This window comes from Anas acuta, chromosome 1 (assembly GCF_963932015.1).
Source record: "Anas acuta chromosome 1, bAnaAcu1.1, whole genome shotgun sequence".
NCBI classification, from domain to species: domain Eukaryota; kingdom Metazoa; phylum Chordata; class Aves; order Anseriformes; family Anatidae; genus Anas; species Anas acuta.
The window spans coordinates 30690131-30717884 of NC_088979.1; the positions used below are offsets into that span (position 1 = coordinate 30690131).

Consider the following 27754-nt stretch of genomic DNA (forward strand, 5'->3'; position numbering starts at 1 on the left):
GGAAGATGCCTTAGTCACTCCATAGCTACGTCAATCTGTGTCCATAAGGCAGATCACATGAAGAAAGCAGGCAAAGGGACAGAACTGAGAGGGGAAAGTTGGTTGTTATTCTCTGAGCCAGCAAGGCAAGCCTTTCAGTGCCCATATAATTACATTATCCTATATTTGGAACAAGTTGTTAATCCACATGCATATAGACACATTACACATACACACCCTAAGCTACCGTGAAGGAACGTGCTTGGCAGCAGAAAGTTGCAGTGCGTTTCCCCTGTTGGACCTTGAACCTTCAGTCTGAGCCCGGCCATGGGTTTAATCACCACATCACCGCAGTGCTGACCCCAAGAATGATGAAAGCAATGGTGAGGTTTTAAAAAGGTAACTGAAAGTGTAAGAATTGTTTTTCTGAAGGACTGTGGGGCTACAGCAGAAGAGGAATGACATTTCTAAAGAAGAAGTAGGAAAGTTGGAAGAAATAGTTTTGGTAGGTGGTTACAGTCTGGGTAACAGTCGAACCAGGGTCTCCTCTGACAAATACCATTCACAGGTAAAAAGAAGGTTTTTAAAAAGTCTGTTCTCCTGGAGGACTTGGAAAGTTTTAGTTTGGTCGCCTCTGAATCACAACCCAACCGAATGAAACATCGATTACTTTTCAAGCACAGGTAGCAGACTAACTTGGCAGAAGTGCTGTGCTGTGCAGTGCTTTGCAGCGTTGTTTGAAAACCCAGATCCACAGCGCAGCCAGAGGTGGGTGAGCACCGTGAGCCAGCACTGACCTCTAGTGGACAAAAACAGCCTAGAATCGGTAAAACCCGTTTAAATCAAAATAGAAAATAACGTCTGCAGTCAGTTCTTCCAGGACTCGTGCTTGGGAACTGTGCAAGCTACAGCCAGCACGCTATTAGACTTGGAAACAAAGGACTTAACTATCAGGAAGGTCTGACTGAGTGTCAACAACTATCATACCGAATGACAGAACCAGAGAATCACAGAATTGTTTGGGTTGGAAGGGTTAAAGACCATGGTTAAAGACCATCTAGTCCCAACTCCCCTGCCATGGACAGGGACACCTTCTGCTGCATGAGGGCAGTCAGAGACCCAACCACCCTGGCCTTGCAACATCTACCACAACATCTAGAGGCAAATATCTGTGGCAATAAGAAAGCAGTGCACACTTTGAATTTACTAGCGATACAAACATGTCAGCAATTGGTCAGTAACATTAACTGAGGATAAATTCACTCTCCTTTTTGGGTACTTATTAAATAACTGAGCACTGTGGAAACTGTCTCAATGGACATTAGTACAGCACAAATGACAAAGAAAAAATCCTCAGGAAACATGACCATACAAACCAAATTATATTCAGTCTTAGTTTTATTTTTTTTACAATCAAAAAATGCTTAAGTTAACATTCAAACGTTTACAATGTCTGCCCCAAAGGACCTTGCTTGCTTCTCACTTTCAAGTTATTTTTGTAAGTGCTTTGAAGTTCTTTTTCAAGCTAATCTAAACAAAAACAATCGGAGGCACATCATTTTTTTTTAAGGCTAACCTTCAGCTGAAACATACACTGATGGGCGTACCCAACCTCTTAAAAAGACAGGTTTCCTTTCCTTTATCAGTAGTGTCAGCCTTAACTTCATTCAGAAGACTCATCCAGAAGATAATGAAGGCTTTGGTTTTGTTGTTGTTGGTTTTTGTTTGTTTGTTTGCTTGCTTTTAGTGTATGTGTTTTACTGTTACTGTTGGGAGCTGTCCTTTTTTCCTTTGGAACGTGGCTCACACAAGAATTATTGGATCCATATCTTAGACATCTCTTCTTGCTTCAGAATGACAAGGAATGGAAGACGCAGAAGAATCTTAAGGCCTGTTTACTCTTTCCATCACAAGTCCATGAAAGAAACAAGGAAAAAAATCTACCAGGAAAGCAGGATAACAGTCAACACACCAGACTTGTTGTCTAAATACTACTCCAGAGTACGAGATACTATCTCACTCTTTGATTGATATGAAACCAATCTGTGTGCCGAAGTTAGTGCCATCACGAAAGTGAGAATAAAATTTATCAGGGTGGCATGCAGTACAGAATGTGATATTTTGGTTCTGGTCTGTGACAGAATCATCTTGGATGTTCTCAGGAAGAATCCCACCACTCTCAAGAAGAATCCTTTACGAAAGACAAACAGAAAACAGGAATTGTTGTACACCTTTACATTCCTATCATTCAGACAGCACCTCAAGTACTAATTGAAGGTTGGTCAAGTGCTAATATTGTAGTTGGGACTTTTTTGTTTCCCCAATATTAGATTTAAAAATTGCTTTTCTGCAACCATTAAAATACATAATTTGTGCGTTTTTTTTATATTTCAGAAACCAGTATAACAATAAAAATAATATCTGAAACACAGCTCTGCACATTACTTAGAGAGCACTTTAAGATGGTGAGGACCCTCACCGTAGTACTGCTGGGTAATACTCTATTTTGATAATTAATGTGGAATTAACACTAGAAGTTCTTTTGCTGTCATCTCTAGTGCAACACAAAAACAGTGTATGTCATGGAAACGTGCTCAGTAGACTTACCGTGTGGCTCTTCTAATATCAATATAGGGAGTTGCAGAGTCAAAGTGTCTCACACACTTTGGATCAATTCTGTGAAACTCTTTAGCTGATTCGTGAGGTAGTTTATAGCAGCAAGGCCCTACAGAAGGGCCCAGGACCACAAGGATGTCTTTCACGTTACAGCCATATTCAGATACCATCGCATTTACCGTGGCCATAGAAACTCCTAACAACGTGCCTTTCCATCCTGTGAGAAGTAAGAGGTTGAAAAAAATGTGTAAGTTTTCTCTTGAATTTTATAATAACTAAAAGCATGTTATTATTCAGAGTATAAATGAATAGATACAGCAATTCTCTATATTAAAAAATAACACATCAACAACTGTCATGATTTTATATGGTGATATGATAGGATAATGTGATATGATTATGCTGTCATCATTTTGTAGTTGTAGAGAGGAGAGTTTGGATTAGGATTCCTGAATTCCTTCTTTCATGTGTCCCATTTTTGGCAGCTAGAACATATATTACAGCTCATCTGATCCTGGAACACTTCAGTGAGCATACATCATAATAGAAATATGTTACAGTGAAAAACACATTTTTATAACATGGTAAAAATATTTTTACTGTTATTATACAAAAAAAAGGAGGCTTAAGTCTCTAGCTTTAGACTTCACACTTTGTCACTGTTCAGAACAAGTAGAAGAAAGTTGAGCTTTGAGTTCTTATGTCTCATTTTGAGTCCTAGGAGGTCTTTGCATTGCACAGGGAGTGTCTCATTCTGATGGATAGGATATCCTAATAACTTTTATTCTGTTTTTCAACATCCAAAGACTGACTTGACCTTATACCTAATTGTCTGGATTTGTATGCAGAGCAACACGTGTTCAAGTTAAACATGATTTAAGCAGGGCTGGCCAGGAAGAAAAGGATTTAGGCAAGAAAAACTATAAGATAACTGAGAACCTTGGAAGGAATGTGATGTGGGAATGAGGGCCATAACTTGGGAGATGGAATGTGGGAGTTCAGACTGGAGATGCGAGGTATGCTTAGAGAAGGCAGCAGTGTGGGCTGGAGGAACAGCGTGGTGAGTCAGGGAAGGCAGGACGAGATAAATGAAGAGGCAGCAAGGAAAGGAGCAACTACAGAATGAAATATTTGACAGCTATGAGGTTTAATGCAAAACAGTGTAAAACTTCAAACCCTTAAAACTTCCAAGAGTGGATAGAATTATTTCCATCCCTTCTCCCCATTAAAAAACACAACATTCCCCTCCCTCCCAGACAGCCATGGTAGAATTCTTGTTCCGCTTAATTTCTCTAACCTAAGTTTACAAGGTTAGAGAAACCTAGACAGAAAACAACTTTACTGAAGAAAAATTAAAAGTTTTTACCCCCTTATGAAAATTAACAAATATAAAAGTGTGTATATGAAGGTGCGTACTAGCATTAAAGCCATACATTCCCTCTGACCTCATAAATAGATCTTTTTTCTTTTAATAAAACAGCCCCAAAACTAAAATTTCACTATAGTGTACACATTCTAGCCTAAGAGCTTGGGCATAATCTGAAGTCAGGTATTTCCCCAGGTTGTCCTAACCGTCCCTAATTCAGTTGTTTTTTCATTGTTTGCGTCAACCAAATATTTCTTCTGATTCAAAATGATTTGGGGGGAGGGCTTTGGTTTTAAGGACATTTTTTACATATGAAGTTTGATGGGGCAAAGAAAGGATTTATTTGGTTTTGGCTACCAGCTCAGAAAAATAGATGTATAAAGACATAAATAATTATTATTATAGCTATAAAATCAAATAATTTCATAGCTTGAGAAACAAATTATTCCCAAGGCTAGTTGCACCTTCAGTTGCTAATTTTTAATTCTTTGTCCCTTAACAGGGGTCTTCTAGTTATTTTTATTTCTGTGATTTAAAATTCCTACCAGAATGAGCAGCACCGCAGGCTTTTCTGACAGGATCAGCAAACAGCACAGGTATGCAATCGGCTCCTGGAGCTGCTATTGTAACACCTTTCTGATCCGTAACTATTCCATCATAGCTGTCAGGCTCTGTCTTTCCCATAATACACACAGCATTAGCGTGATCAGTCTGTCAAAACAAAAACAGAATGTGCACAGTGATGAGACAGTAAAAAACATTCTGACTAATGTAATTTTTTTTCCATAAAACACTCTATTCTGCACCAACTGCTCTGCATGGAAATCAGGCATTCCCTTTTTTAAATGACATGCAGATATATCTGTAGAAAGACACCAAAGAAGTGTTGTTGCTTGTTTCCTTTTAAGAGAAACTGCGCTGATCATTTATCTGACTGTTCTACCCTGTGGTAAGTCAAATGTTAGAATACACTTGGAAGAAACAGTGCTGCTTCTCCATATTGCACCAAATGGCTGATAGCTGGGATGGCTGTTCCCACAGATAAACTGCCAGAGTAAATGTTCTAATTGGCCTGCCTTTCACAAGTTCTTGCTGAGAAAGATAAGAATAATGCCTACAGTTTTAGCCAGTGATGCATGAAGGAAGATTTGATCAGTTTATGTAAATCTAGTGTTTGATAAGGTACCTTGACTCTGTGAAAAGTCTCTGGGTTAAATCCTGCAGCATTAGCCAGCCTGCGGAGATTTTCTTTAACAACAACTTGTGGGTCCCTCCTCTTAGAACTGCTGAAGAGATTGCAGGAGCTTAGAGCTGGTATGTAGGAGATCCCACCTGTCCTTGTGGTGAATCCATGGAGGAAGATATCATCTGACAAGGCAAAAAGACAACAAACAATTGCTTTTAACAAAAGACCAGTCCAAATATTATGTGGCTTTATACTGAAGATAATTGGAATTGGTCAAACCAGTTGAGTGCTGCTTTACCTCCTATTTAACTCTGACATTTAAACTGAAGGATTTTAAGTTTCCTTCTTGCTCATAATCACAATCCTCTGCAGTCTAGATAGAGGGGTATGAGTGAGATGGAGTTCTGGCAGTTATTGCTTGGCTTTTCATAGAGTTGTAGTGCAAATCCTGGAGAAGAGGCAACTCACAGAGGACAAGGAGAATCTATTTCTAAAGCAACATTCCAAGGTGGCATCTCCCAAGCTTTTGTGGCAAATTAAATATTAGTTCTCAAGACTTCACACAATCTCAAACATCTTTTTGAAGTACACTGAGAGGATCAAGAACTAGTGTTTTTGAAAAATCTTCTGTGTTTACAGTGTAGAGACTTTATTGTGGTCTCGTGCACCAAACAGAATCTCTGTGGGTTGGTTTGTTTTTTTTTTTTTTTGGTAGGGGGAGGGTCCTGCATGGCAAAGCTGAACAAAGAGACTCTTAGAACTGCTTTTTGCTATCTTAATAGCTGACATGCTCATTGACATAATCAGAGTTGAGATTCAGAATGTCTTTTATGGAGTGTGATCAAAAGTCACAGATAAAAACTTGAAGGACAATGAAGGTAGACGGCTTTACGTAACTAGAGTGCCTTTCAGGTTCTGGTCATTTCAGACCTGTTTTTAGGGAAAAACAGTTCCAAATTTTTGCAGTAGGAAACCCCTCAGCTTCCCTCTGAATCAGAAGACCCCATAATTAACACTAATTGAGAGACATACTGCAGTAAACTGGGTCATGCCACGGCACGGACTCTGAGACATGAGTCTGATTAACCAGGAGCACATAAGGCTGAAGACTGGGCCAAGCTCTCATCCTGTCTTTCCAGAATATGATGGTAACTCCCAAAGTGTGTAATCCCCAGACAGAGTGGAACTGATTTTACTGCCTGCAATAATGCTAAACCTAGGCTTCTCTTTCCACTGATCATGCCCCAGGTCTGGAACAGACTTTTGCTCTATCTCCTTTGATGCCTTCCCTCGTACAGACATTATTACAGGACCATATAGAGATATTTGCTGCCTAAAGTCATTTCCAGATCTTACCCATTTTGAAATTCCCTTGAAGAAATATGCTTGCGAACAGTCTACATAGAATCTATTAGCTGCTGTCCACTTTACCTGGGATCAGGGAAGATTTGAGGATGGTGAGCTCCCCCTTCAGGCTCGGCAGGCTTTCCAAGTACGTCTGAATCTCATTTTGGATGAGCGCCACGTCCTGTGTGGAAAGCGTTTGCTCTTCACTCTGAGGTTCAGTTATCTGTAGGTTATTACAATCTGATGCCACCTGTAAATCCTCAAATTCAAACTGGTAGACTGGAGTAAAGAGATGGTCTATGTATACTTTCATTAATGCTTTCCTTAAGGTAGGGAGAATAATTTTAATGCTGCTTATGTCCTTTTCATCAAGTCTTTGTTTGATGGTGTACAACGCAGCGGCTGTAGTCAGAGCACGTACCACCTCAAGTCTTTTCTTCAGACTCTGGAAGTCTCTCAGAGCTGGAAGCAAGGAATCTTGCTCACCCTTCCCTTCACTGCCCTGCACCTGGCAGCACATGACATAAATAAATGGAGCAGGGATGGAAGAGCACTTCTCAATAGTTTCCAGCGTCCTACATAGCAGTCCTTGGATGTTGTTCTGCAAGACGGCTGGGAGGCTGAACAGATCAATCAGTATTGCTTCCACCATAGTCCAGGCAATTTCAAGATTCCTACAAATAGCCAAAAAAAAAAAAAAAAAAAAAAAGCCAAGATGACACCATTACTCCAAACACATAGAGTTATGTTATTAAAGCATTTAATAAAGTATTTAGTGATGTTGTGTAGATTAGGTGACATAGCTATAATTATTGTCTTAGGATTTCCTCCACTGCCTTAAAAGAAAATGCAGAAAAAGTACTGCAGCAAAAGAAAATTACAGAAGATGCGAAATATTTTACATTTATTTAAATTTCCCTACCAGCACACTTACCTCAGTTTTATCCCAGATCAGAAATGAGAAAAGGCTCGTCCCAAATACTAGATTTATTGATTCAATTGCCCCACATTAACATAACGATCTTCTTGACCTCTGAGTGCTCGGACCTCCTGTAAGGCTAATCAGACAGGGAGGTTTTCATGCCATCAGCTTGCTGGGACTGGAAGATTTTCTAGAACATTTTTTTTGAAGTGTTTCACACACGTACTGCTGAGGTGGAGCTCATTTCTGATACCCTTCCTGGCAGTACGGCTGTGGGGCTCAGAGCACAGCCACAACTTTCCCGCTGACCTCTGCAAGATTTTTTACACTTCTCCCTTTTGCATAACCAAAAATATCAATTTGCTCATTTCTGGCTTCTACATCGAGGGGTATGTGTTAGACACAGTTCTTCTTCTCGGGACACACAGGAACTCAGCACAGGATACTGAAACTTTACCTAGTAACGTAAGAAATACACACAACCAAATGAAAACAATAAAACACCATGCACAGCCTCTGGTTTCAGTTTCTTCGCTATGCTAGCTGCAGTCTTTGCTCTGAAATCAAGATGCATTGAGATTATTCAAAACCATCCTGTCTTCATGGCTTGTCTTGTGCCTCATGGTGTACTTTCATTTTTCTGTGTTGTTTTTTTCCCCCCTTCTCTTCTGGACTTCCTTCCTGTCTGCTTTGGAAACCTGCCTATCTCTTTCTTCCTTTTTCTGCTATGAGAGCATATTTTACATATTCCCTTAGAAGCATCTAATTTTATTTTCTCTGTGTTTGATGATTTTTCACTGTTCCCAGTGAAAACTTCTAGAGGTCTGGCTCATAAGACTGGATCCCTTTTCTTTGGGAACCTGAGCAGATGGCAATTTCATGACTCAGCACTGTGCCTTATCTGGGACAAATGTGACTCAGCTTTATCACCAGTGGGAAGACGCCATAATTATTTAGATTATTCCTTAATGTTGCCATTTCTCTGCACGGGAATGAATTGTGCATGAACACAAATTCATATCTGATCATAGACCCTTGTTTTATTGGACTGTTTATTCAGAGGAGGTTTTACAGAATGCATTCTTTATTTTCTTCATTGTTCTTTCCTCCAGACTGGAAGAAAAACAATCCTGACTGAAAATGATGCTTTCCTTTCTGCGACTTGAACACTTACAAAGATTAATTAGCAACTATCAAAACAGGTGAACGGAAAGCATCAAAATGGGACAGCAGATAATAGCATCTGCCAAGGAATTTACGACTCTCGATTTTGCTCAGGGTGTTATTTGCACACAACTGATAACAGATTTTAGAGAAGACATCTTGCAAGGGAAACAGCGTTGAAACAGACTCATATCAAACATCATGACTTGGGAAATCCAGAGATTTCTTTCCTTACCCTGACTCTGTGGGAGGTCAGTAAGAATATGACAAGTCCAAACCTAACTATAGCTAAAAGCCTCAGCAAAGGTAGTACAACAGAGGGGTGTAGTGGGAAAACAGATTATTGCTCCACTTCAGATACGTCAACAGAGGAAAGTAAGTGGAGTTCATTGTTGTCCTCACATTTCCCTGTGAGAATACCACCAAAGAAAGGGTGGAAGGAAAGTGTTTGCTGAGGGAGAGGTAGCTGCCTGCATTGCTAATAAGCTGTCTATGCATTGCAAAAAGTCCACAGAAGCAATTATTGAGATGTACACACAGGGAACAATGGGGCTGAGTCACCCTCATATCCTTCCAGTTTTGCATCACAGTGTTCTACTGAGGTCACTGGTGTCAGAAGTAAATTTGCTCAGACTCGTAATAGAAATTCATGACTGCTTTCTAAGTCCCCCAAACAAAACCCTTCTCAAAATAAGGGCTTGCCAAGCAAAGCAACGCTTTGACTTATTAGAAATGCACGCATGGTTATTCAGGTTTTAAGCAACACGCTCTAGGTTCCGTGTTAAATGGAAATTCACGCTGCACATAACTGCATCAGAGAGCATTAAGTGCTCTTATAAAGGAGTTGTGCGTTCCAGTACACAGTGTAAGGCAAATACTTGCACAAACTTGAAGCCAAGGCCACCTGTCAGCCATTCCACTCACTTCCTGAAACTGCACAAAAATGTGGAGAGTATTAAGATTCTCTAGCACAGGCTTCAAGAAAATAAAATCAAAGAAAATGACAGATGATGAGAAGCGAGGAGAGGTAAGGAGGGGATCAAGAGTGAAAACAAGAAATGCAAAGTGAAAATAAACTATGAAGGACGTCAAACCAGGTGGTAGAGAAGAGACAGCCCAGAAAGACATCTAAAAAGTAACTTTCAGAAAACCCAGATTCAGTTCTGAAAATTCTCTGTTGGTCTAGACGAGATTGCTGGCAATTTCCTGTATCTGTGAGTCCTACAGATCTTCTTATCGTACAGAAACTCAGAGAACTGACATTGTTCTGGGAAACAGAAAAGGAAAGAAATATTTAACATCATGCCAGAGAGAGATGCCCAGAGAAAACATTAAAGCAGTCCAAATCAACGGGCATACGAGCACACTTGCAATAAAATTTCAACAACAAAGCAAAACAAACAAGCAAACAAACAATTTAAAAACCTCTTAACTTGGATTAAAACAAAACATTCCGCCTCTCTTAACTTAAGGGTGCTTAGGAAAGGTGGAAGAAACAGAAATCAGCACTTCAAATTAAAAAATTGAAGTACACACAGCTTTTATAAGTCAAGAGTTTCAAACACAGAAATTACTTACAACAGGCAGTCAATCGTTTTAACTTCTTGCAAGATATCATCTGTTACAAACACACATTGCCAGCTTTATATATGTATCTCACTTCGCACTGTCAGCCTTGCAGCTGACTTGTACAAGATGGAAATTCCGATTCTAGGTAAGATCGGAGTGGGAACCTGTATTTCTTCTTCATGATGAGACCCTGCTTTGTTGCTGTCACTATCCCCAGGAAATAACAAACTGTACTGAAGGCATCACCGTGATTAAGGACTAAACCCGGAAGCAGCATTAACCCTGCCATGTAGCTTACTGCTGTCATCACGCATGCCAGTGCATTCATTTTGCACAATCGCAGATTCAGAGACGTATGGTACGCCAAAGCAGAACAAGAAGACAGAGAAGTTAAGGGAACACCTGTGCAGACCAGAAGTTTCCTTTTCTGGGGGATCTGTAAGGCAAGACACGTGTGCTGGCACGTTCCAGTGAAGGATTTAGCAGTCGGGCACGAAAAAGCACATTCAGAAGGGCTCCGATAGGGGTTAAGAGATGCCAGTCTTCACTGCCACTGCCTGAAATGGGGAAGGAAACTTCTCTTTGGAGCAGCGAGAAATTTTGCAGCGCTTGGTGAAAAAAGCCAGTGTTTTGACAGGGCAATTCAACAGTCAGAAGGCAAGTAGGGGAACAAGGCATTTGTATCAGGGTTTGTCCACGAATCCTATGATAATAAATACATTTTCTCAACTGTGTTAAAATCATTGTCATAGCAATGATAAGTATATGACAACTGAAGGAACAGACACAAAAAATTAAAATATTTTTTTCCATGAACAGAGGAGTTTATAAAGTCAGATTTCTTAGAAATTGCTCTTCTATGACTCCTCTCCCTTCCTATCCTTCCTATCCTTTCCCTTCAAACACCTTCGTTTCTGCCAGGCCCAGGACATACCTCTGGAGTCCTTCTTGTTTTTTCTTCCAGCATACACTGGGCAAAGGGATGAGAACTGAACTCTTCTCTCATTCAGTCCCAAAGGGAACTGATGTGGCTATCTTGTCCTTCCTCTGCCCAGTGGAGGAAGTTTACATGAAGTACATTTCTAATTTTCATGAGGTTTGCAGAAAGCAGTTATCTTTGAGGCTTTCAGCCCACTGTCAAATGTGGCTGAACTAGGGCATGACATTAAAAATTAACAGCAGGGGCTCAGCGAAGAGAGACCAACAAAGCATCTTTCCTTTAATCAGACTAAATAGAAAAAAAAAAAAAAAAGACCTACAGGGATTATTTTCAGTACAGAGTGCTGTAGAAGGATAAAGAAAAGGTCTGAAAATTGTCAGGATACAAAACAATACTGAAAATGACAAATTGGGATTACTTCTCCAGCTGGTGTATTATACTGAGCTTCTGCCATCTCATAAAAGGGATGAAGTAAATGCACCATATGCATAGTTGAGCTGTTAAATTATAAAAATAGTGTAGTTTAATGTTAAAATTATTTAGCCTGGAATTGTGAGGAATATCTGTGTAGGCAAGATGGGTCCACAACTGTGCATTAGGACTAGAGGGAATGGCCTCAAGTTGTGCCAGGGGAGGTTCAGGTTGGCAATGAGGAGACATTTCTGCTCAGAAAGCGCAGTCAGGCACTGGGACGGGTTGCCCAGGGAGGTGGTGGAGTCACCGTCCCTGGGGGTGTTAAGGGAAAGGTTGGACCTGGTGCTTAGGGACGTGGTTTGGTGGGTGACATTGGTGGTAGGGGGACAGTTGGACCAGATGATAGTGAAGGGCTTTTCCAACATTTATGATTTTTTTTTTTTTTTCTTGGAACTCAACGGCACTCAGAAAAACTTAGGTCCTCTGAAGTGCATACCGAACACTAACAAATTATGACAGAAAACACAGTTTAATACAACGCTGCTTGCTAACTCTGAGGACATAAAAGTGCCGAAGAGCTACATAAACGTGCCCCAACCGCGGGGCAAGCCAGCCCACCCTTCCCCTCTGAGCCCCACGGCGCAGCCTCTACTCCGTTTCTGACAGGGCTGCATCGTTCCCTCAGCTTCAGCTCCGTCTCCTGCCAGGCACGGCCGCCCTCCCCCGACCCCCTCAGCGCCCTTTGCTCTCCGGCAATGGCTGCCCCCCCTCACACCGCCTTCTTCCCCACCGCCTCATGCCCGGCGGTTTGGGCGGGAAGGCGCGGGGGCGGCCATTACAGCCGCCCTGAGGGGGCGGGAGCGTGAGGGGCAGCTGCCTGGCTCTGCTCATCTCTGCGATTTTTGGGTGTTTGGGGCTCTGTGCTACAAGAGGAAAGGTTTCTCCGTGCTGAGGGTGCTGGGGGAACACGGTAGAGGGGAGAAATGAGGGATGGCCGCACGGCAGTAGCGACAGCCCTAAATACGAAATGATAAAGGTGGTTTCCTGGCCAAGCCTACCACCTCGCAGTTCATCTGTGTGCCACCTAACATACCGAAGGTGCACTTTGTGTCAAGTCACATTTGCATGGTTTCAACACAGTTTAGTTTCACTTTCTATTACAATACAGATTATCTTCATTAATTTATGCTATCTGAAGTGATACCAGGATAGTACTAAATGTTAACTTGTCATCGGGGCTTTCTTTGTAGTGAAACTGGTTTGTGGCTTGCAGTGCGACAGCTTTCTCCATTTGCTTTCTGTCATAAATTAAGGATAGTTTAATAGTTAATACACAGCTGAAATATGGTATATTTAATACGCAGCTGCAGTATGGTAACTGCAATAATATAAATATTCAGGCTAAGTATGAAGATGTGCTCTACATTGCATTTAAGATGACTACATTAACATGCACTATGTGACCCTACTCAAGCAGGGGGTTGGACTAGATGATCTCTGGAGGTCCCTTCCAACCTCACCCATTCTGTGATTCCGTGTTTATGTGATTAAAAAAATAAGGATCTGTTCTTTGCAGAAGCCAGAAGAACACTGTAGTATTTTATGGTATAAAACTCTGAAGTGAGAGTTCTAATTCTCAGTCATTGTCGCTGAGCGTGTACCCATTGGTAACCTCTTTACCTCTTGGTAATAAAAAATAAACAAAACCAAACTGAGCGTATAGGAATATGTATATGTAGCTAAACAGAATTTAGTATCAGGATGTCCTTACTATTTGTACTCGTACTATTGTACTCTTACATTAACAGTTAGCAATTAAATAAAATGTTGATAACAGAAGTCGCTTCTCTTTCATGTCTTTGTAGGTCAGCTCTTGTATAAAATGGCCAAGCAGAATTATCAGTCACTAACTGAAGTGGTAAAACAAGTTGCAGAGCAGCAGCATTTACAGTCATCAGAGATAGAAAAAAACAAAGCAGTTCTTTTCCAATTACAGGTAATAACCTTTCTTTAGAAGAGTTTAATTAATTTAATTTATTAATTATTTCAGGAAGTATTCCTGGGAACAAGATAAGGTGATTGTACATTTTTTTTCTGACTGTTTGCATTTAAGTAAGCGTAAAGCAGCTATTCTATTCCTCTGTGTGTTATTTAAGCTTTGCTGAAACTGCATATGCATCATTATTTGGAAGGTTACTCCTTAGCTAAGACTTCATTAGAGTGTTTTAGCAGAAGTTTTTATTTATTATTATTTTGAGAAAAAATTCTGAAACAGCCAAAACATTAAATAATCAATATAAAGATAGAGCTTTTTGTATTTTTCATGCTGATTAGCTAAGAAATTAATAAAAAAAAAAAAAAAAAAAGCATCCTTTTTGTCAGGTTTTCCAAAACTATCAGTTTTTCTTAGTGTAAAGACTACTTTTTTTTTCTTTGTGCAGAGTATTTTTTCTCTGCATGTTTAGTGGATGTCCTAAAGAGTCGTTAAATACCATTTTTATTTTAATTATTTTTATTTTTTAATTATTTTGTTAAACATTAGATTTGTGTAGTATTCCTGAAGACTAAATAATCACTTCTGTTACAATCTCTCACAGAATTTGTTAAGCCTTCAATTGTCATTTAAACTCTGGGACCAAATGTCTGTCAAGAGACATATATATTAAGTATGAGGAAAACCACAATAGTGTTAAGACGATTTTGAGCATGAGAGAATGCAAAAGGAAATCCTATTATAACATCTGCAAATAGCTCTACAACAGAAATAACAGATAACTAAAATAACTGATATTTGAAATTTTGCACAAAGATAACTTCTCTGAAGGAGCAGTGAAGACTTTTATTGGTTAGGAAGGTCTAATAACTGGCCACACCTTGCAAGAAGATTTCTTCTAATAATATACTGTAATATATATACCTAATAACATTACTGTAACATAATATGACGATGTTGTAACAATTAACTTGTGATCAAGCAACTAAAACAAGAGTTTCAGTTTTCAAAAACCCACAGAACTTTAGAGTCCTAGATAATTCATGTATTCATATCTTCCTCTCCAACATCTTTCTTTTTCTTAAAGAAAACAAACAAACAACAAAACACAAACATTAGGAAATTCCATAGAAACATTATTGTTAGCAGAACAACTAAATAAAATAGTTGGGAACTGAATGCAGAACTTCTTGCTCATCTTCCAGTCTATTCCCATGTGTATGTGTCACAGTAGATATGTAAAACGTAATTTCCAAAATTGAAGGTCTTTTCCCCAGTAAATTGTGGCAGTGATACTGATCCTGCTAAACCTGTAACCCAGGATTTCCAAATTTAAAGTTATGCAGAAACATTTTGTTCTTAACAGTTGATAATGCCTTATTCTGTTCAAAGCATTGAATCAGATACTTCATGGCACACATAATGCTTCCATTAGAGAAAATATAATAGGCAGTATAAGTCACAGTGCACATTCTCTCACTTCATACACAATAGTTGGATGTTACTTAGGGTGGGATTCACCACAGCAAACTTGCATCACCTACAAATCAGATGTTAAACCCATATTAGTCATCTAGGCTACCTCTGTAGTCAACAGAGAGACAAACATTTCTGAGGCAGCAATTCAACCCTCCCGTCTTATGACGGCATGAAGTACTGCTTCCTGGAGCTGTGGGTTTGGTACCATGTGGTTTTAGTCTGATTCAGGCTAAAAGAGATTCTGTTAAACAAACTTTAAGATTGGGTTTGGTCCGTCAAGTACTATGTATCTTGTAAATATGGGGAAATCAAAGTAATTTGAATACTTCATTTCATATTTTAGACTCAATCTAAGGCGAGAAGTCCAAGATATTCGTCCATTATGCTTCTAAGGTGATGATTTTAAGAAATAATAACTTTAATTCAAACCCCATTAAGAAAGTGAAGATAAGTTTCTGTTAAAGAAATACAAATTACAATGCTTAACTAGATACCTGGCTTCCTCTCAAATAAAAATACTCTTAAGTGAATACTGCAATATTTTACAGGCTAAGTTTCAGGAACTAGAAAAAGAAATGAATTCTATCCTGTTAGAAACAAAAACAACAGAAAGGGAAATACATCTGCAAGACGATGCCATAGAAGTGACAAAGCATCACTGCGAAAACCTGGAGGCCCAAGTCAGAGCCCTATATTTTGAAAATATGAAGCTGAGGTTTGATGCAGAAACAATACAGGAAGAGTATGAGATGATATTTGCAAGAAATACTGAATATCGGGAAAAAATAAAGGCTCATAAAAATCTCTTTTGGGAGATGGAAAGTAAAATGCCAGTTATGATTGAGCTTGCTAACAAGAAAGCCATCGTCACAGAGCTGAAGACAAAGAAAGAGGAGTTAATGCATGATCTCCAGAATCCAGAAGGCTCTCTTATAAAACAAGTGCAGGTACTATATTTGCTCTTTGATTGATTTCATTTTGATTGATTTAATTTTGGCATAGTTTAGTATGATTATTTTGTCTAATAAGTTTACATCCACGATGGATTGACTAGGGGAATAGAGAATCATTTAAAGGGATAAATTAATTGAAGAAATTAAGACATCAGTCTGCAGTAAAAAAATCATCAGCCCCAGTTACTTGTATATTATTTTAAAGTCTTCATTCTATGAGATTGAATGAACTCAGCTAAGAAAAAAATTACAGGGTTGTAAATTAAAGTTTATCATTGCCAAGTGATTTGTGGGATTATGTTGGTTGTCGGATAAAGTTACGTGTACACTTTTCAGCATTCACTTTTCAGCAATGGAATATAGCCATGTTTTTATACTTCTTATCTAAGAGCGTAGTACTCGTTTAACTTTGTTGTCAGGTAATGAACTACAGTTGAGCTGTTTGCCTACAGGAGGTAGGTTTGATAAGAAGATTATAAAAAGGAGGAGGCAGAAAGCATTCATTTGTTTTGGTGTTTCAGTCTAACATGGCTGTTCTTATTAGAGCCTAATTGCAAGATTTATTAAATGCTAAAATGTTGGAAGTCCCCACCACAAAATTTTGCCAATCTGTGAGCAAGCACGTATGAATTTGAAATGAAGTCACAAATTGCCACCATGATGCAACTTGTGTTATTGAAAACGTGGTGTTACTTTATTCAAGTATAATGATGAAAACAACTTCTAACTGATGAAAACAACTTTCAACTGATGAAAGCAACTTTTAAAATCTCAATACATGAAGACTATAAACATGGTATTTGCCTGTGAGAAAGAAAACTATCTCAAATATTACAGGAAATATTCACTGATTTTGCAGTAAATTAAATTTAAAACAAAAGTATAAGCACACAAATGAATTCAGATTCCTGTGTTGTTACAGTTGTTTGTATATTTTGGAGCAAGAGAGTATCTTTTAAAGTACATAAAACCATATTATTAAGTATTTTAATAATCAATTTTAATTATGATTCTTAAATTATTAATTTAATTCCTAACGATTATTTTAATGTGCAATTGTGTAATAAAGATATTTATCTCACCTTTATTAATGAAGTGAGACTGTTAAAAGGTGACAGTTGTAATAAGATGAGTAGATGTATTTTGCAACCTTTTAAACAAGGGGATTTCTCTATTTTAAACCTGCAGGAAGAAATTACACTTTTAAAAAATGAGATCACATCGGTGAAAGAGTTCATCAATAAAAAAACAGATTTGCTGGAAGAAGAAAAAAAAATGCATGCTAAGCTTAAAAAAGAAATCGAGGTGAGTCATTTCAATAAAATATAATTGCAGTTCTCTGATAAAAGGTGGATAGTGCAGATCAGATTCGGAGTACTTTATACAGGGTTGCTGGCCATACATTATTCAAGTACACATAGTAACTGTGCTTTCTTAAGTTCTTGGTATTGCTAGTCTTTTGTATTTGTTATTGTGAGATAAAATAAAGCTACGGACATTTTTTTGTAAAGTCTCCCAAGAAGGAGTTCAGCTTTTAACTTCTGGAATGAAGTTCTGAAAAGAAAGGTGTCACTGAACGGTAGTAAAGTAAGATGTCTGTTTTGTTATTTCTGTAATACTTTTGAAATATTTTAAATCTCACTACTGACTTGATTATTCATGACTTGTCTCATGGTTCCTGATACCACATTAATGGGAGAATCAATTGCACCAAGAAAATGGTTTTCCAATGAATCTCTCTAATTTGAGTTGACATTAAATTAAGGATAACAGAGTAGCTAATATGTAGCTGACAAGATAAAATTCTGATAAATAGTTAAACGCTTCTCTTTGTAGGTAATTGAACTGTATTTTATGTTTTGTTCTATACTAAAATACTTTGCATGTCTGCATGGGTTTTAGTTTGGAAGTTTCACATCATTTATCTTGTTAATTCAAATAAATTCCACAAAATGTAATGATAAAAGCTTGATAATATAAAGATTAACAGAACTGGGGTTAGCTCTATTGCCATTGTAAAATGCAGGAGAAAAAAAGAATTATCATTTGTGTTACGGGAAATGGCAGAGAATTTTTAAACTGAAGAGCAAAGTACAGCCACTTTAGTCTCTGCTATTCAGCGTCTGAAAAAATAATTTATTACCAAGGCAACAGCTTCCTAATAAAGTTCTCTAAATCCATGCTGAAATTAGGCAGCCTAAAAATAATGTTCTGTTCTGTTATCAGAACCAATTAAGTAGTGAAGGTTAATGTATTTTTTCAGTTGTTTGGATTATAAGATCTTTCTGCCTCAGAAGGAAGCAGGATTAAAAATCAAATGTTTCAGGGTATTATTTTCTATTAAGAGTTCTCTAGAAAATAGTCCAACTTTTAATGTATAAACTAACAATGGACAAGCAGAAACATTAATACCCAGCAGCCCTCAGCACAAGCCAGGAAAGAATGCTTAGTGCAAGCATGTGAATAAAGGGAGACATTGGAGACGTTGATGAAGATCCACTGATCTGCAAGGTTGGGATTTGGCTCAAGACACCTAAAAGTGATTGGCTGAGTGTAAGTGGCTGCACAAGTCAGTTCCCATTATAATCAATGGAGGTGTAGTCAGTCCAGTTAATAAAGTCAAGAGATCAGTTGGCCAAATGTAGGTGCTCATGGCACCTACAGGTGAGCCACATAATCTAGTCTTTCTGGACTTCTATAGTATGTATAATACTATAGGTCTCTAATGATCAAAACATGATCGTAGACATGTAGGGTAGGTCACACCTCAAAAGCCAGGTGTCAATCTACAAACTGACCCCACCTCAAGGCTTCAGAGTTTGTCATAGTACTTTTACATCTTGCATGGATTTTCAGCTTCTTGCAGTGCTTGGGCCAGGAGTAACTGGCCTCCCCTCGTTAATTTGCAGAGAAGATGTGAGCTTCCAGGTTTCTGAGCCTTCAGATAAAGGAAATCATTATGTCTGGTTAAGAAGTTTGTTGTTGCTGTAGAGTTTCTTGGAGCCTTGATTCAGCAATGATTTTAAGCACTCGTCAAAGTTTGCCCCTATACAGCCCTATACTTCAATGCCTACAGAATTCCTGTTGAAGCAATGGTGAGAGGCAGTACTCAAGCTGCATGGACTGAATTCCCGCTTTGCCGAAGTGTTATCTCAGGTTTCCTGCAAAGATTTCCCTAGCTAAACACATTGTCCAGGAATGTGATTTGGAATGCCTTTCTAAAGCAGATGTTCTGAATCATTTAAAAGGTGAATTTTGGAAATTAAAAAGAAAATCTTTTTTGGAAATTAAAAAGAAACATCTTTCTGCAAGGAAATTTGTCCCTTAAGGTTCCTTTCTTCCAAGGAAACTCTGTGCTCTGATATGCCTAATTCGTATGCCATACACTTAATTTATAACAGGGATGCTTCCCCTATTCATGACAGGGGTAGCAGTGGATGTCTAATTAGCCTGTAGGCCATGTCTCATTCTCTCCTGAATCACAACCCCAATACCTATCTCTTAAAAAGCCTCGCCAATTCCTAGGTTTGGATAGGGAAAGGTCAATAGATGAGGGTGATTACTTCTGTAGAGATGAGGATTCAGTCATAGTAACTACTACAAGACAACCACAAATAATAGAAAATAGGTTGTTATATTAGTTAATTAGAAAAGAAAAGCTCTGAAGAATGTCTATTCTCCTGCTGCCCTCTTTTCCCCACATCATCGTGCACCTTTATTATTCTTGACAGGCGTTTGTCCATCCTATGCTTAAAGGACTCCAGTGGTGGAGATTCCACAAGTGCCCAGACAATGTATTTTCTAATGATTAACTTACATGTACACGATGCCTAATAAAAGAGCAAAGTCCCCTTCTCTGGTTTTCAGTAAGCATGTGAATGCTCCTTGTCTTAGTGGATGTTCCAGACAGTTCCCAGCAAAGAAGCTAGAGACACATTTCTAAGAAGCGTGGATAATATTGGTCATAAATGTTTCAAAGCTGTGTGACGTAGTCCTTGGTAATGTTCAGATCTGGCAAGCACTCATTTGGATGACTGAATCTTACTGCATCCCTAGAAAAATAGTGAAGGATTATAGTGGAGAGCCAGGAAACCCATCAGGGCAAAATAGGGCAGGTAAAAAATCAGGTAAAACAGGGCAGTGTAATTAATGAAACAAAAGTGAAGAAGTTAGTGTGAAATTTAAGCAGTGACTCACAGAAGTCGCTGGCAATGTAATTCCGTTGCAACTGTATGCCATCATGTGTGGAATTAATAAACCGTAATGTTTCATCAAACAGACACAAGAAGAGTTAAATACTACCACTCAAATGTCATTCAAATTAGAGTGAGGCCAGTTTTTCCTTAAGTGAATAGACAATATTTACATTTTATTACAATAAATATCTCACATTTTTACACTTCAGAATGCAAATCTCTACAGGGTTGCCTGTGGGAGCAATACTTCTCAAAATAATGCAGCATTGAGGGCAAAATTGATATGGTACTGCGTTGTTAGAGTTTTGCCTTACTAAGCTTACTACCTTTCTGAGTGCATTGCAACAGTGAAGGTGCTACTACGTTTAGGTTACCTTGTTTGTATTCCAACTTATACATAAGCACAGCTGTCAAAGAATGAAAATTTCATCCTTTCTCACCTCTTACTCTGGAATCTGAAGTGGTCCACATACAAAGTCTTGCCACAGCTGTAAGATGCTCACTTATGAATCTTTGGGTGGGATTTATTTTGTTATACATCTACAAACCAGGTCTCCACACTGAACTCGTCACCTAAGCTCGTAGTGGGAAACAGCCTTTTTTTTTCTTTTCTTTTTATCTATCTATCTATTTATTTATTTATTTCTGGGAGAAAGAGACATGACTGATACTGCTCTAAAGCAGATGACTGATACTATCCTAAAGCAGATAACTGCAATAAATCTGATGAGTGGCTTCTTAGATGTTTCTGTGTTTCTTCAGTATCTATAAAGTCATCATGGAATGACACAGTCAAATGTCAGAATCTACACTTACACAGTTAGGTGAGGTGAACACACCTCTGTAAATACACTTTTACTTGGAAAAACATTTGATGTTTATTTTATTCTATTTTATCAGGTACAGAATAAGAGATATGATGCTATTCTAAAACGTTTGCATTGCCAACTAAACAAACTCCATTCAAATAAAAGACAATGGCACTGGAACATTCAGCAGATGGAGAAAAAGGCAGCAGAACTAAGAAAGTGTCTTGGAGTAGTGGAGTTATAGAGTAACCATAACCATATCCTAATGAAGCTACAATGGGGTACAATAATGTGGGTAAAACTTTCCAGACAGATTAGGTTGTTTTTTGTTTGTTTTCTTTTCTTTTGGGAATGCTACAACAGTGAAGTAGTCCAATAGCTATCTATCTATTTTTTTTATTTAAGCTTTTCTCACTTTAACTGTGTGGCCTAGACTAAGCAGAGCTCAATCTGTAATGCTTTGGAATATTTGGAATAACTTAAGGCCAGGAGAAGAATATCAGTATTATCAATATTATGTTATCAATAATTATGTTATCAGTATTTTCAGGTGTTTACAAAGTATGTGCCAATTTTACTTTAAAACTCATTTAGTCAAACAAATAACATTTGAAGAGCTCCTTTTTATTTGATTAGATCTCTGAAGATTGAGATCTACTTTTATTTTCCTACAGAAAAAAAAACAGTATCAGCATATATTTGCCTTCTTGGGATATCAAAGCTCTGATGGCCTATATTTTGCTGAGCAGGAAATTCATATAGATGATATTATAGCCTGTTTGCCCTGTGTCTGCCAGAATGTCCTTGTGTGGGGGACAAGGTGGACATAGGCTTTCCTGCTATAAAAGGCTTGGCAACAAGTGTATTCAGATGTGGGGTACAAACAGGCTGATTTCAAATGACAAACATGTCTCCCAAGTAGTTAGTAAAGAGGAATGAATACATGAGGAGCTTTTAAAAGCTCCAGACAGCTTTTAAAATGGAATTTGCCATCTAGAGACAGTAATGCATTGCAGATCAATGATTTTAGAGGAACTGACAGAGCAGAGGATCTGAACTAATACCAGTCATCTAACACCTAAGTGCTGAATATTAGGTGAGATTATTCTCAACATAAATGACCACATATTAAAAGCTCTTGTTAAAATAGTGAGTAGTGGATATTTTTCTTTGCCTTGTTTTTATTATGTGCTTGGCATTTGAGGAATTTACAGTACTTTGTCTGTTCTTACACTTACAGTAATAGTTCTGTCTGGTTGTAACCTGTAACATTTATCTGTTCTGTGAACGTAGTTAGCTTTTTATTTGAGGTATTGTCTTTAAATTTATCTTTACACCTGAATAGAAAATGAAGATTTTAGCGAACTGTTTACTATTAAAACTGTTAAACTGCCTATATGTTGTCAGTGTAGGAAAGCAAACATTAAAATGAAATGCTAATATTAATTTCCTTTGGATACTCGTATATTCATGTATATTTATTTTTTCCTGTATATTTTTCTTAATATAAAGTGATTTGAATCAACATACTGATTCATGAAGGCTGTCTCTCTACTTTAGTTGTTAGACTCAGGTTAGTTTGGCATAGTCGTTTTCCCTCATGACTTTATCAGCCAAATTACTATTGCCATCCTGATAGTCTCTCTGGAGAGGTTTGCTGCCTACCTGGGGCCTGCATTCGTGATATTACAAAGAGGCTTCCAGGCTTGGTGAGGCCAGAATTCTACCACCCATTGCTACACTTACATGTAAAGTCAAATGAGGCTGCAACAAAGGCTCCAAAATACCAGAAGGGACTTTATGTCCCTCAGAAAGATGTTGAAAGGATTGGGAGTGCAAGTTCATGTTCACCTCTGTCTTCCCAGTTGGAAACTGGGACCCAAGAGGAAGGAGACAAATGGATCAAGTGAATTATTGGCTGCGTGGCTGGTGCCATGCTCAGAGTCTTGGGTTCTGTCATCTCAGACACTCTTCAGAGAGACCAGGCTTGCTGACACTGGATGGGGCACACTTAACCAGGTAGGACAAGAGTGTTCTGGGCAGCAAGGTGGCTGAGTGTATTAGCAGGGCTTCAAACTAGATGTGGTGGGGGAAGAGGATGTACTTCTGAGTGATGGAAGTGAACCTGAGAGCATTGTCACTTTAGGAAACAGGGAAACACTTGGGAACTGTCCCAAAGCAATTAGCAAGGGTTCCTCTGAAAAGGTGATGCGGCTGATAGCCCAGCTGAAGTGCCTCCACACCAACGCACACAGAATGGGACACAAACAGGAGGAGTTGGAAACCACGGTGCTGTCAAGATGACACAATTAGAAAGCTATGACCTGATTGCTATCACGGAAATACGGTGGGATGAATCACACAACTGGAACAGTGGAATAGAGGGCTATAAGCTTTTCAGAAGAGATTGGCAGGGAAGGAGGGGCAGGGGTGTAGCCTTCTGTGTTAGGGAATGGATTGATTGCAAAGAGATGCCTCTGAGAAGCAGCCACAGATAGGTTGAGAACTTGTGGGTAAAAGTTAAGGACTGGACCAATAAAGGACACCTTGTGGCTGGGGTCTACCACAGGCTGCCTGAGCTGTTGATGAGGCCTTCTAGCTTCAGCTACAAGAAGCATCATGGTCGCATGCTCTCACCCTGACGGGGGACTTCAACTACCTGGCTGTGAGCTGGGGAAGCCCCACAACAGGCTGTGAGCAACCCAGGAGACTCCCAGAGTGTGTTGAGGATAACTTCCTGGCCCAGGTATGAGACAACCCAACCCGAGGAGAAGCGTCACTGGGCCTGGTGCTCACCAGTGGGGATGAGCTCATTAAAGGGGTTAAGACTGGAGGTTAAGACTAAAGAGGTTAAGAATGGATGGAACTGAGCTTGGCAAGGGATGCAAAGAATGGCAGGAAGGGATTCTCTTGGTATGTTGGCCAGAAAAGAAGGCACAAAAAGAGTGTGCCCCCTCTGATGGGTGAGAGGGAAGAACAGGTAACAACAGACATGGAGAAAGCTGAGGTACTCAACAACCTCTTGGCCTCAGTCTTCACTGCCTTTCAGGCTTCCAACATCTTGAATCACAGAACCTCTGGGCAAGCTTTGGTTGGGGCATCAAAGTCCCTCCCACCGCAAGCAAAGAGCGGCTTTGAGACCACCTGGTGGAACTGAACAGGTACAAGTTTGTGGGACCTGATGCCCTGCATCCCAGGGTCCTGAAGGAATGGGCTGATGGAGTTGGCCTCTTTCCATCCTATTTGAAAAGTCCTGGCAGTCAGGTGAAGTTCCTGGTGACTGGAAAAAAGGAAACATCACTCCCATTTTTAAATCAGGGTCAAAAGGAAGTCCCAGGGAACTGCAGAGCTGTGAGCCTCACCTCAGTGCCTGGGAAGATCATGGAACACTTCCTCCTGGAAGCAATGTTAAGGCACATGCAGGACAAGGAGGGGATATGAGACAGCCAGCATGGCTTCATCAAGGACAAATTGCGTCTGACCAATCTAGTGGCCTTCTATGGTGGAGTGACTTCATCACTTGACAAGAGAAGACGAACCAATGTCACCTACCTGGACTTCTGTAAGGCCTTTGACACAGTCCCACATGACATCCTGATCTCCTGAGTGGAGAGAGAAGGATTTGAAGGGTAGACCATTCTGTGGGTAAGGAATTGGCTTGAAGGCTGCACCCAGAGAGTGGTGGCCAATGGCTCCATGTCCAGGTGGAGACCAGTGACGAGGTGTTGAAGACCCTGGGTAACCTGGCAGGGAGGCTGGAAGGAACTAGGTAATGTTTAAGGTCCCTTCCAACCCAAGCCATTCTATGATTTTATGGAACAGGCTACTTTCCTTAACGCGATACTGGAGAAATAAAACCTCAATATCCTATGCTATAGTAACCGTAATGTGATAGGAATAATTTGATTGGTTAAAACTTTTAAATCTGATTTATTTTAAACGAAGACAAAGAGAGACATCTGAAAATTTACTCCTAATCTTAGTTACCTTTCTGTTCTGATGTGACTCATTCATTTATTGCTTGTAAGTCCATCCAGAAAGCACCAACAGGACTTTATCTGGTCATTTATGCTGCACATAACTGAAGCAATAACAACTGTCTTCCCTACACACAGCTAAACAGCTAACATTTGATTCATGCATATCTTCCAGATATTTGAGAATATCTAGAGAATTTGAGAATTTACTGCCTGTTTGTTAGTTTCAGTGATTAACTGTTCTTTTTGTTTATTTGTTTAGTATCATTTCAAATTTGAATTTATTCAGCCGTGCAGTCAAGTAAGTGTACTTTATAGCAGGTAGTTTCTCTCCATTAAATTATTAAAGAATAAATAAATCACTGTCTGCTTACTGAATTAAATTGATCAAGCCTGTCAAAGTTACTGACTGTCAAATCTGAATGAGAGCTTTATCTTAATGTATCTCCCCCAAAAAGGTACAATATCCAAAATTCTCACCCAGGGTATTAAGGTGACATTGTCCTGCTGGTATTAAGGTGACATTACATTGTCCTGCTTTCACAGTCAGTTTCTAATTATTTCTGTACCAGAACAACCAGTGCATGAAGATACATTTCGTAGCAGCTACACAAAGTAAATTAACAGAAATTACTTTGATGCTTACTATTGTGTTAACATGGTTATAATGTCACAGTTGGACAGTGTGCTTTACTACCAGTTTAAAACTACTCTAGACAACAATCCAAACCTTCTAACTTAATGAAAATTTCACACTTTATTTTTCTTTTTGACCAAGAAAAATTTTCATTATTATTTCTCTGGGTAATAGGCAATTTCTCTGTATCAACACACTTCCAAGACATTTCATTAATATCAAAATAAATAACTTACTAAATAACTTAGGCCTACATTTTACCTGTTTGTTGTTGTTGTTGTTGTGTTATTTTTATAACCTGTTCTCAGTAAATTTCAGTATCTCATTGAAATTCCATGCTTATTTGCACATCTTTTTAACTGGTTTAGAATCATTTAACAAAGGTGAACACGTGAAGTGTATGAAATACTCCAATTAGCTCTATGCAGAGGAAAGGTTTCCTTCTCCTACATAGACTTTCCTATCATCCAAAGCCTAAACTTTCTAGTACTCCTTTTGACTCTGTTCTTCCCAAGAAAGCTCATGCTCTTGTTTACTGGGGTCCTTAATATTTTTAAGGTATCTCAGCTACCAAATGTGTTTCTCAGTTTTCTTGCCACAAAATATAGATAAAATTCAACCATTTTATTTTGCTGTGTATGTCTATGCTATTTACAACCATTCTCTCATTTTTGTGTCATTAACAAATTATACTGGAACTAAGTTTATCTTATATTCTGTATCAAATAAAAATACTAGTATTGGTCCTAATAAATATGTCTGCATAGTCCTAGTGTGAATACCCCCTTATATATTGGACCTTCTTTGACAATTGTTTGTGGGAATGTGTTAGTCAGTCCTTAATCCGTTCTACTTATGCTTTTCCAACCACATAGAGTATGAACTCTTAAATACTAGTGTTGTGTAGTATGAAGGCCACCATGTTGCAAAAAATCTGTTCCCTCTCTGAAATAACTTGTTAGAGGATTTAAGCTCCAACTGCTAATGTCATCCCACATCACCATTCCAGTTAAATGCCAGCTGAGGGCTCTTATCCCACATAAACATACTATTTGTGTGTTTAATTCAACTACCTGGACACCTAAGCAAATTTCATTTCTCATCTTTGAGGCTTTGTTGTCTATCTTCACCGAATTTGTAGAAGTTTTGTCACTGAGTACAGCTGAAATGTACATTTGCTTGTTTAGTGTGCTAAGAATAAGTTTTTACAGGATGAAATGCATTTGGCACACTTCTGATTAAACAGAACTTTGTATCGCACAGCATTTACAGATTTTCCCATGTGCAGCATTCCAAATTTAGAATTGTAATATTTAACAGATAGATAATAAAAATAAGAAAGGCACAAACATTTTACTAGTGAATTCTACTTCACCAGGAGAAAACTCATCAGGGAAAAAATCAACAGAAACAGGGAAATAAAAATTACTGTCTTGTCTAAACTATTAGCATTCTATACAAGATATGAAAAAGGAAATATATGCAGCTTTCTATAAAAGTGTCTAGTTCCAGCAAATCCTGGAAGCCTGTTGAGGCGGATTTTTCTTGGTACAGTGACGTTGAACAGTAGTAGCTTGATCTCAGGGCATTTTTCCCCCTTAACGAGCAAACACAGACAGTAGGAGAATGATTCATGATTTTCGGGGAATAGCTCAGTGAATGCACTTTGTGCTCTTTACATAAGGCTCTCCCAGCTCCCAGCACAGAAGCATGCCGCCAACCCCATATCAATCATTTCCGAGGATGGGTGTGGGGCTAAGACGGGAACTTTGGGCTTTGGCTCTCTGCAGGCAGAAGGAAGAGGAGTGACTGCCCACTCTGAAGAGCAAAACAAACAGCAAGCAGCAACAAGCATGTTAAGAAGAGTGTGAGAAAACTTACCAACCGGTGAGTCCTACCTGCCACTTAGCAAAAGTTTGAGGAAACTGGTGATCGATTCCAACGATATAATGTAAACGAGTAGGAAAATACCACCGAAACTCCACACAACAGGGAAATAATACAGCCTGCTTTTTTTTTTTGATCATGTCACATGATGCAGGAATGTGTATGGATGGGTGCTAAAGGGAAGGATTTCCCCATGCTGTAAGCTGACACCCCACATGAAACCCTTTCACGTGACCCAACAACAACCTCTGGTGCTGAAGCAGAGGAAGTGTATTAGAAAATATGAAAAGTACCTGCTAAGATCATCGAGTTCCCATCAA

At 38.9% G+C, this 27754-nt stretch overlaps 2 protein-coding genes across 7 annotated transcripts; one reads left to right on the forward strand and one right to left on the reverse strand.

The window, feature by feature from the left end:
- Positions 1 to 1359: 1359 nt before the first annotated feature.
- Positions 1360 to 27640, reverse strand: LACC1 (laccase domain containing 1). 6 transcript variants are annotated; one of them, XM_068675192.1, is made up of 7 exons: positions 27446 to 27564; positions 17011 to 17110; positions 6579 to 7168; positions 5148 to 5329; positions 4507 to 4672; positions 2587 to 2812; positions 1360 to 2170 (listed from the first exon to the last, which is right to left on the reverse strand). In XM_068675192.1, the coding sequence occupies exons 3-7, from the start codon at positions 7144 to 7146 to the stop codon at positions 1996 to 1998; spliced, it is 1317 nt and encodes a 438-aa protein (XP_068531293.1). In that variant the 5' UTR covers positions 7147 to 7168; positions 17011 to 17110; positions 27446 to 27564; the 3' UTR covers positions 1360 to 1995. The 6 variants fall into 6 exon arrangements, with proteins under 6 accessions (XP_068531293.1, XP_068531281.1, XP_068531268.1 ...); XM_068675180.1 differs by lacking the exons at positions 17011 to 17110; positions 27446 to 27564 and adding exons at positions 7429 to 7873; positions 10159 to 10995; XM_068675167.1 differs by lacking the exon at positions 17011 to 17110 and having other exon boundaries at positions 27429 to 27640.
- On the forward strand, positions 13293 to 21409 carry CCDC122 (coiled-coil domain containing 122). Its single transcript, XM_068675212.1, has 4 exons — positions 13293 to 13499; positions 15524 to 15922; positions 17117 to 17233; positions 21025 to 21409. The coding sequence occupies exons 1-4, from the start codon at positions 13386 to 13388 to the stop codon at positions 21175 to 21177; spliced, it is 783 nt and encodes a 260-aa protein (XP_068531313.1). The 5' UTR covers positions 13293 to 13385; the 3' UTR covers positions 21178 to 21409.
- Positions 27641 to 27754: the final 114 nt, after the last annotated feature.

Bases quoted from the DNA above. Each gene is read 5' to 3' on its own strand.
- CCDC122 (XM_068675212.1), top strand. From the start codon at position 13,386: ATGGCCAAGCAGAATTATCAGTCACTAACTGAAGTGGTAAAACAAGTT. The intron at 13,500-15,523 runs GTAATAACCTTT...AATATTTTACAG, and splicing joins CAGTTCTTTTCCAATTACAG to GCTAAGTTTCAGGAACTAGA. The intron at 15,923-17,116 runs GTACTATATTTG...TTAAACCTGCAG, and splicing joins CTCTTATAAAACAAGTGCAG to GAAGAAATTACACTTTTAAA.
- LACC1 (XM_068675167.1), bottom strand. From the start codon at position 27,574: ATGATCAAAAAAAAAAAGCAGGCTGTATTATTTCCCTGTTGTGTGGAG. The intron at 7,169-27,428 runs GTAAGTTTTCTC...GGCTATTTGTAG, and splicing joins CAGGTAGGACTCACCGGTTG to GAATCTTGAAATTGCCTGGA. The intron at 2,171-2,586 runs GTAAGTCTACTG...TCTTTCGTAAAG, and splicing joins GATATTAGAAGAGCCACACG to GATTCTTCTTGAGAGTGGTG.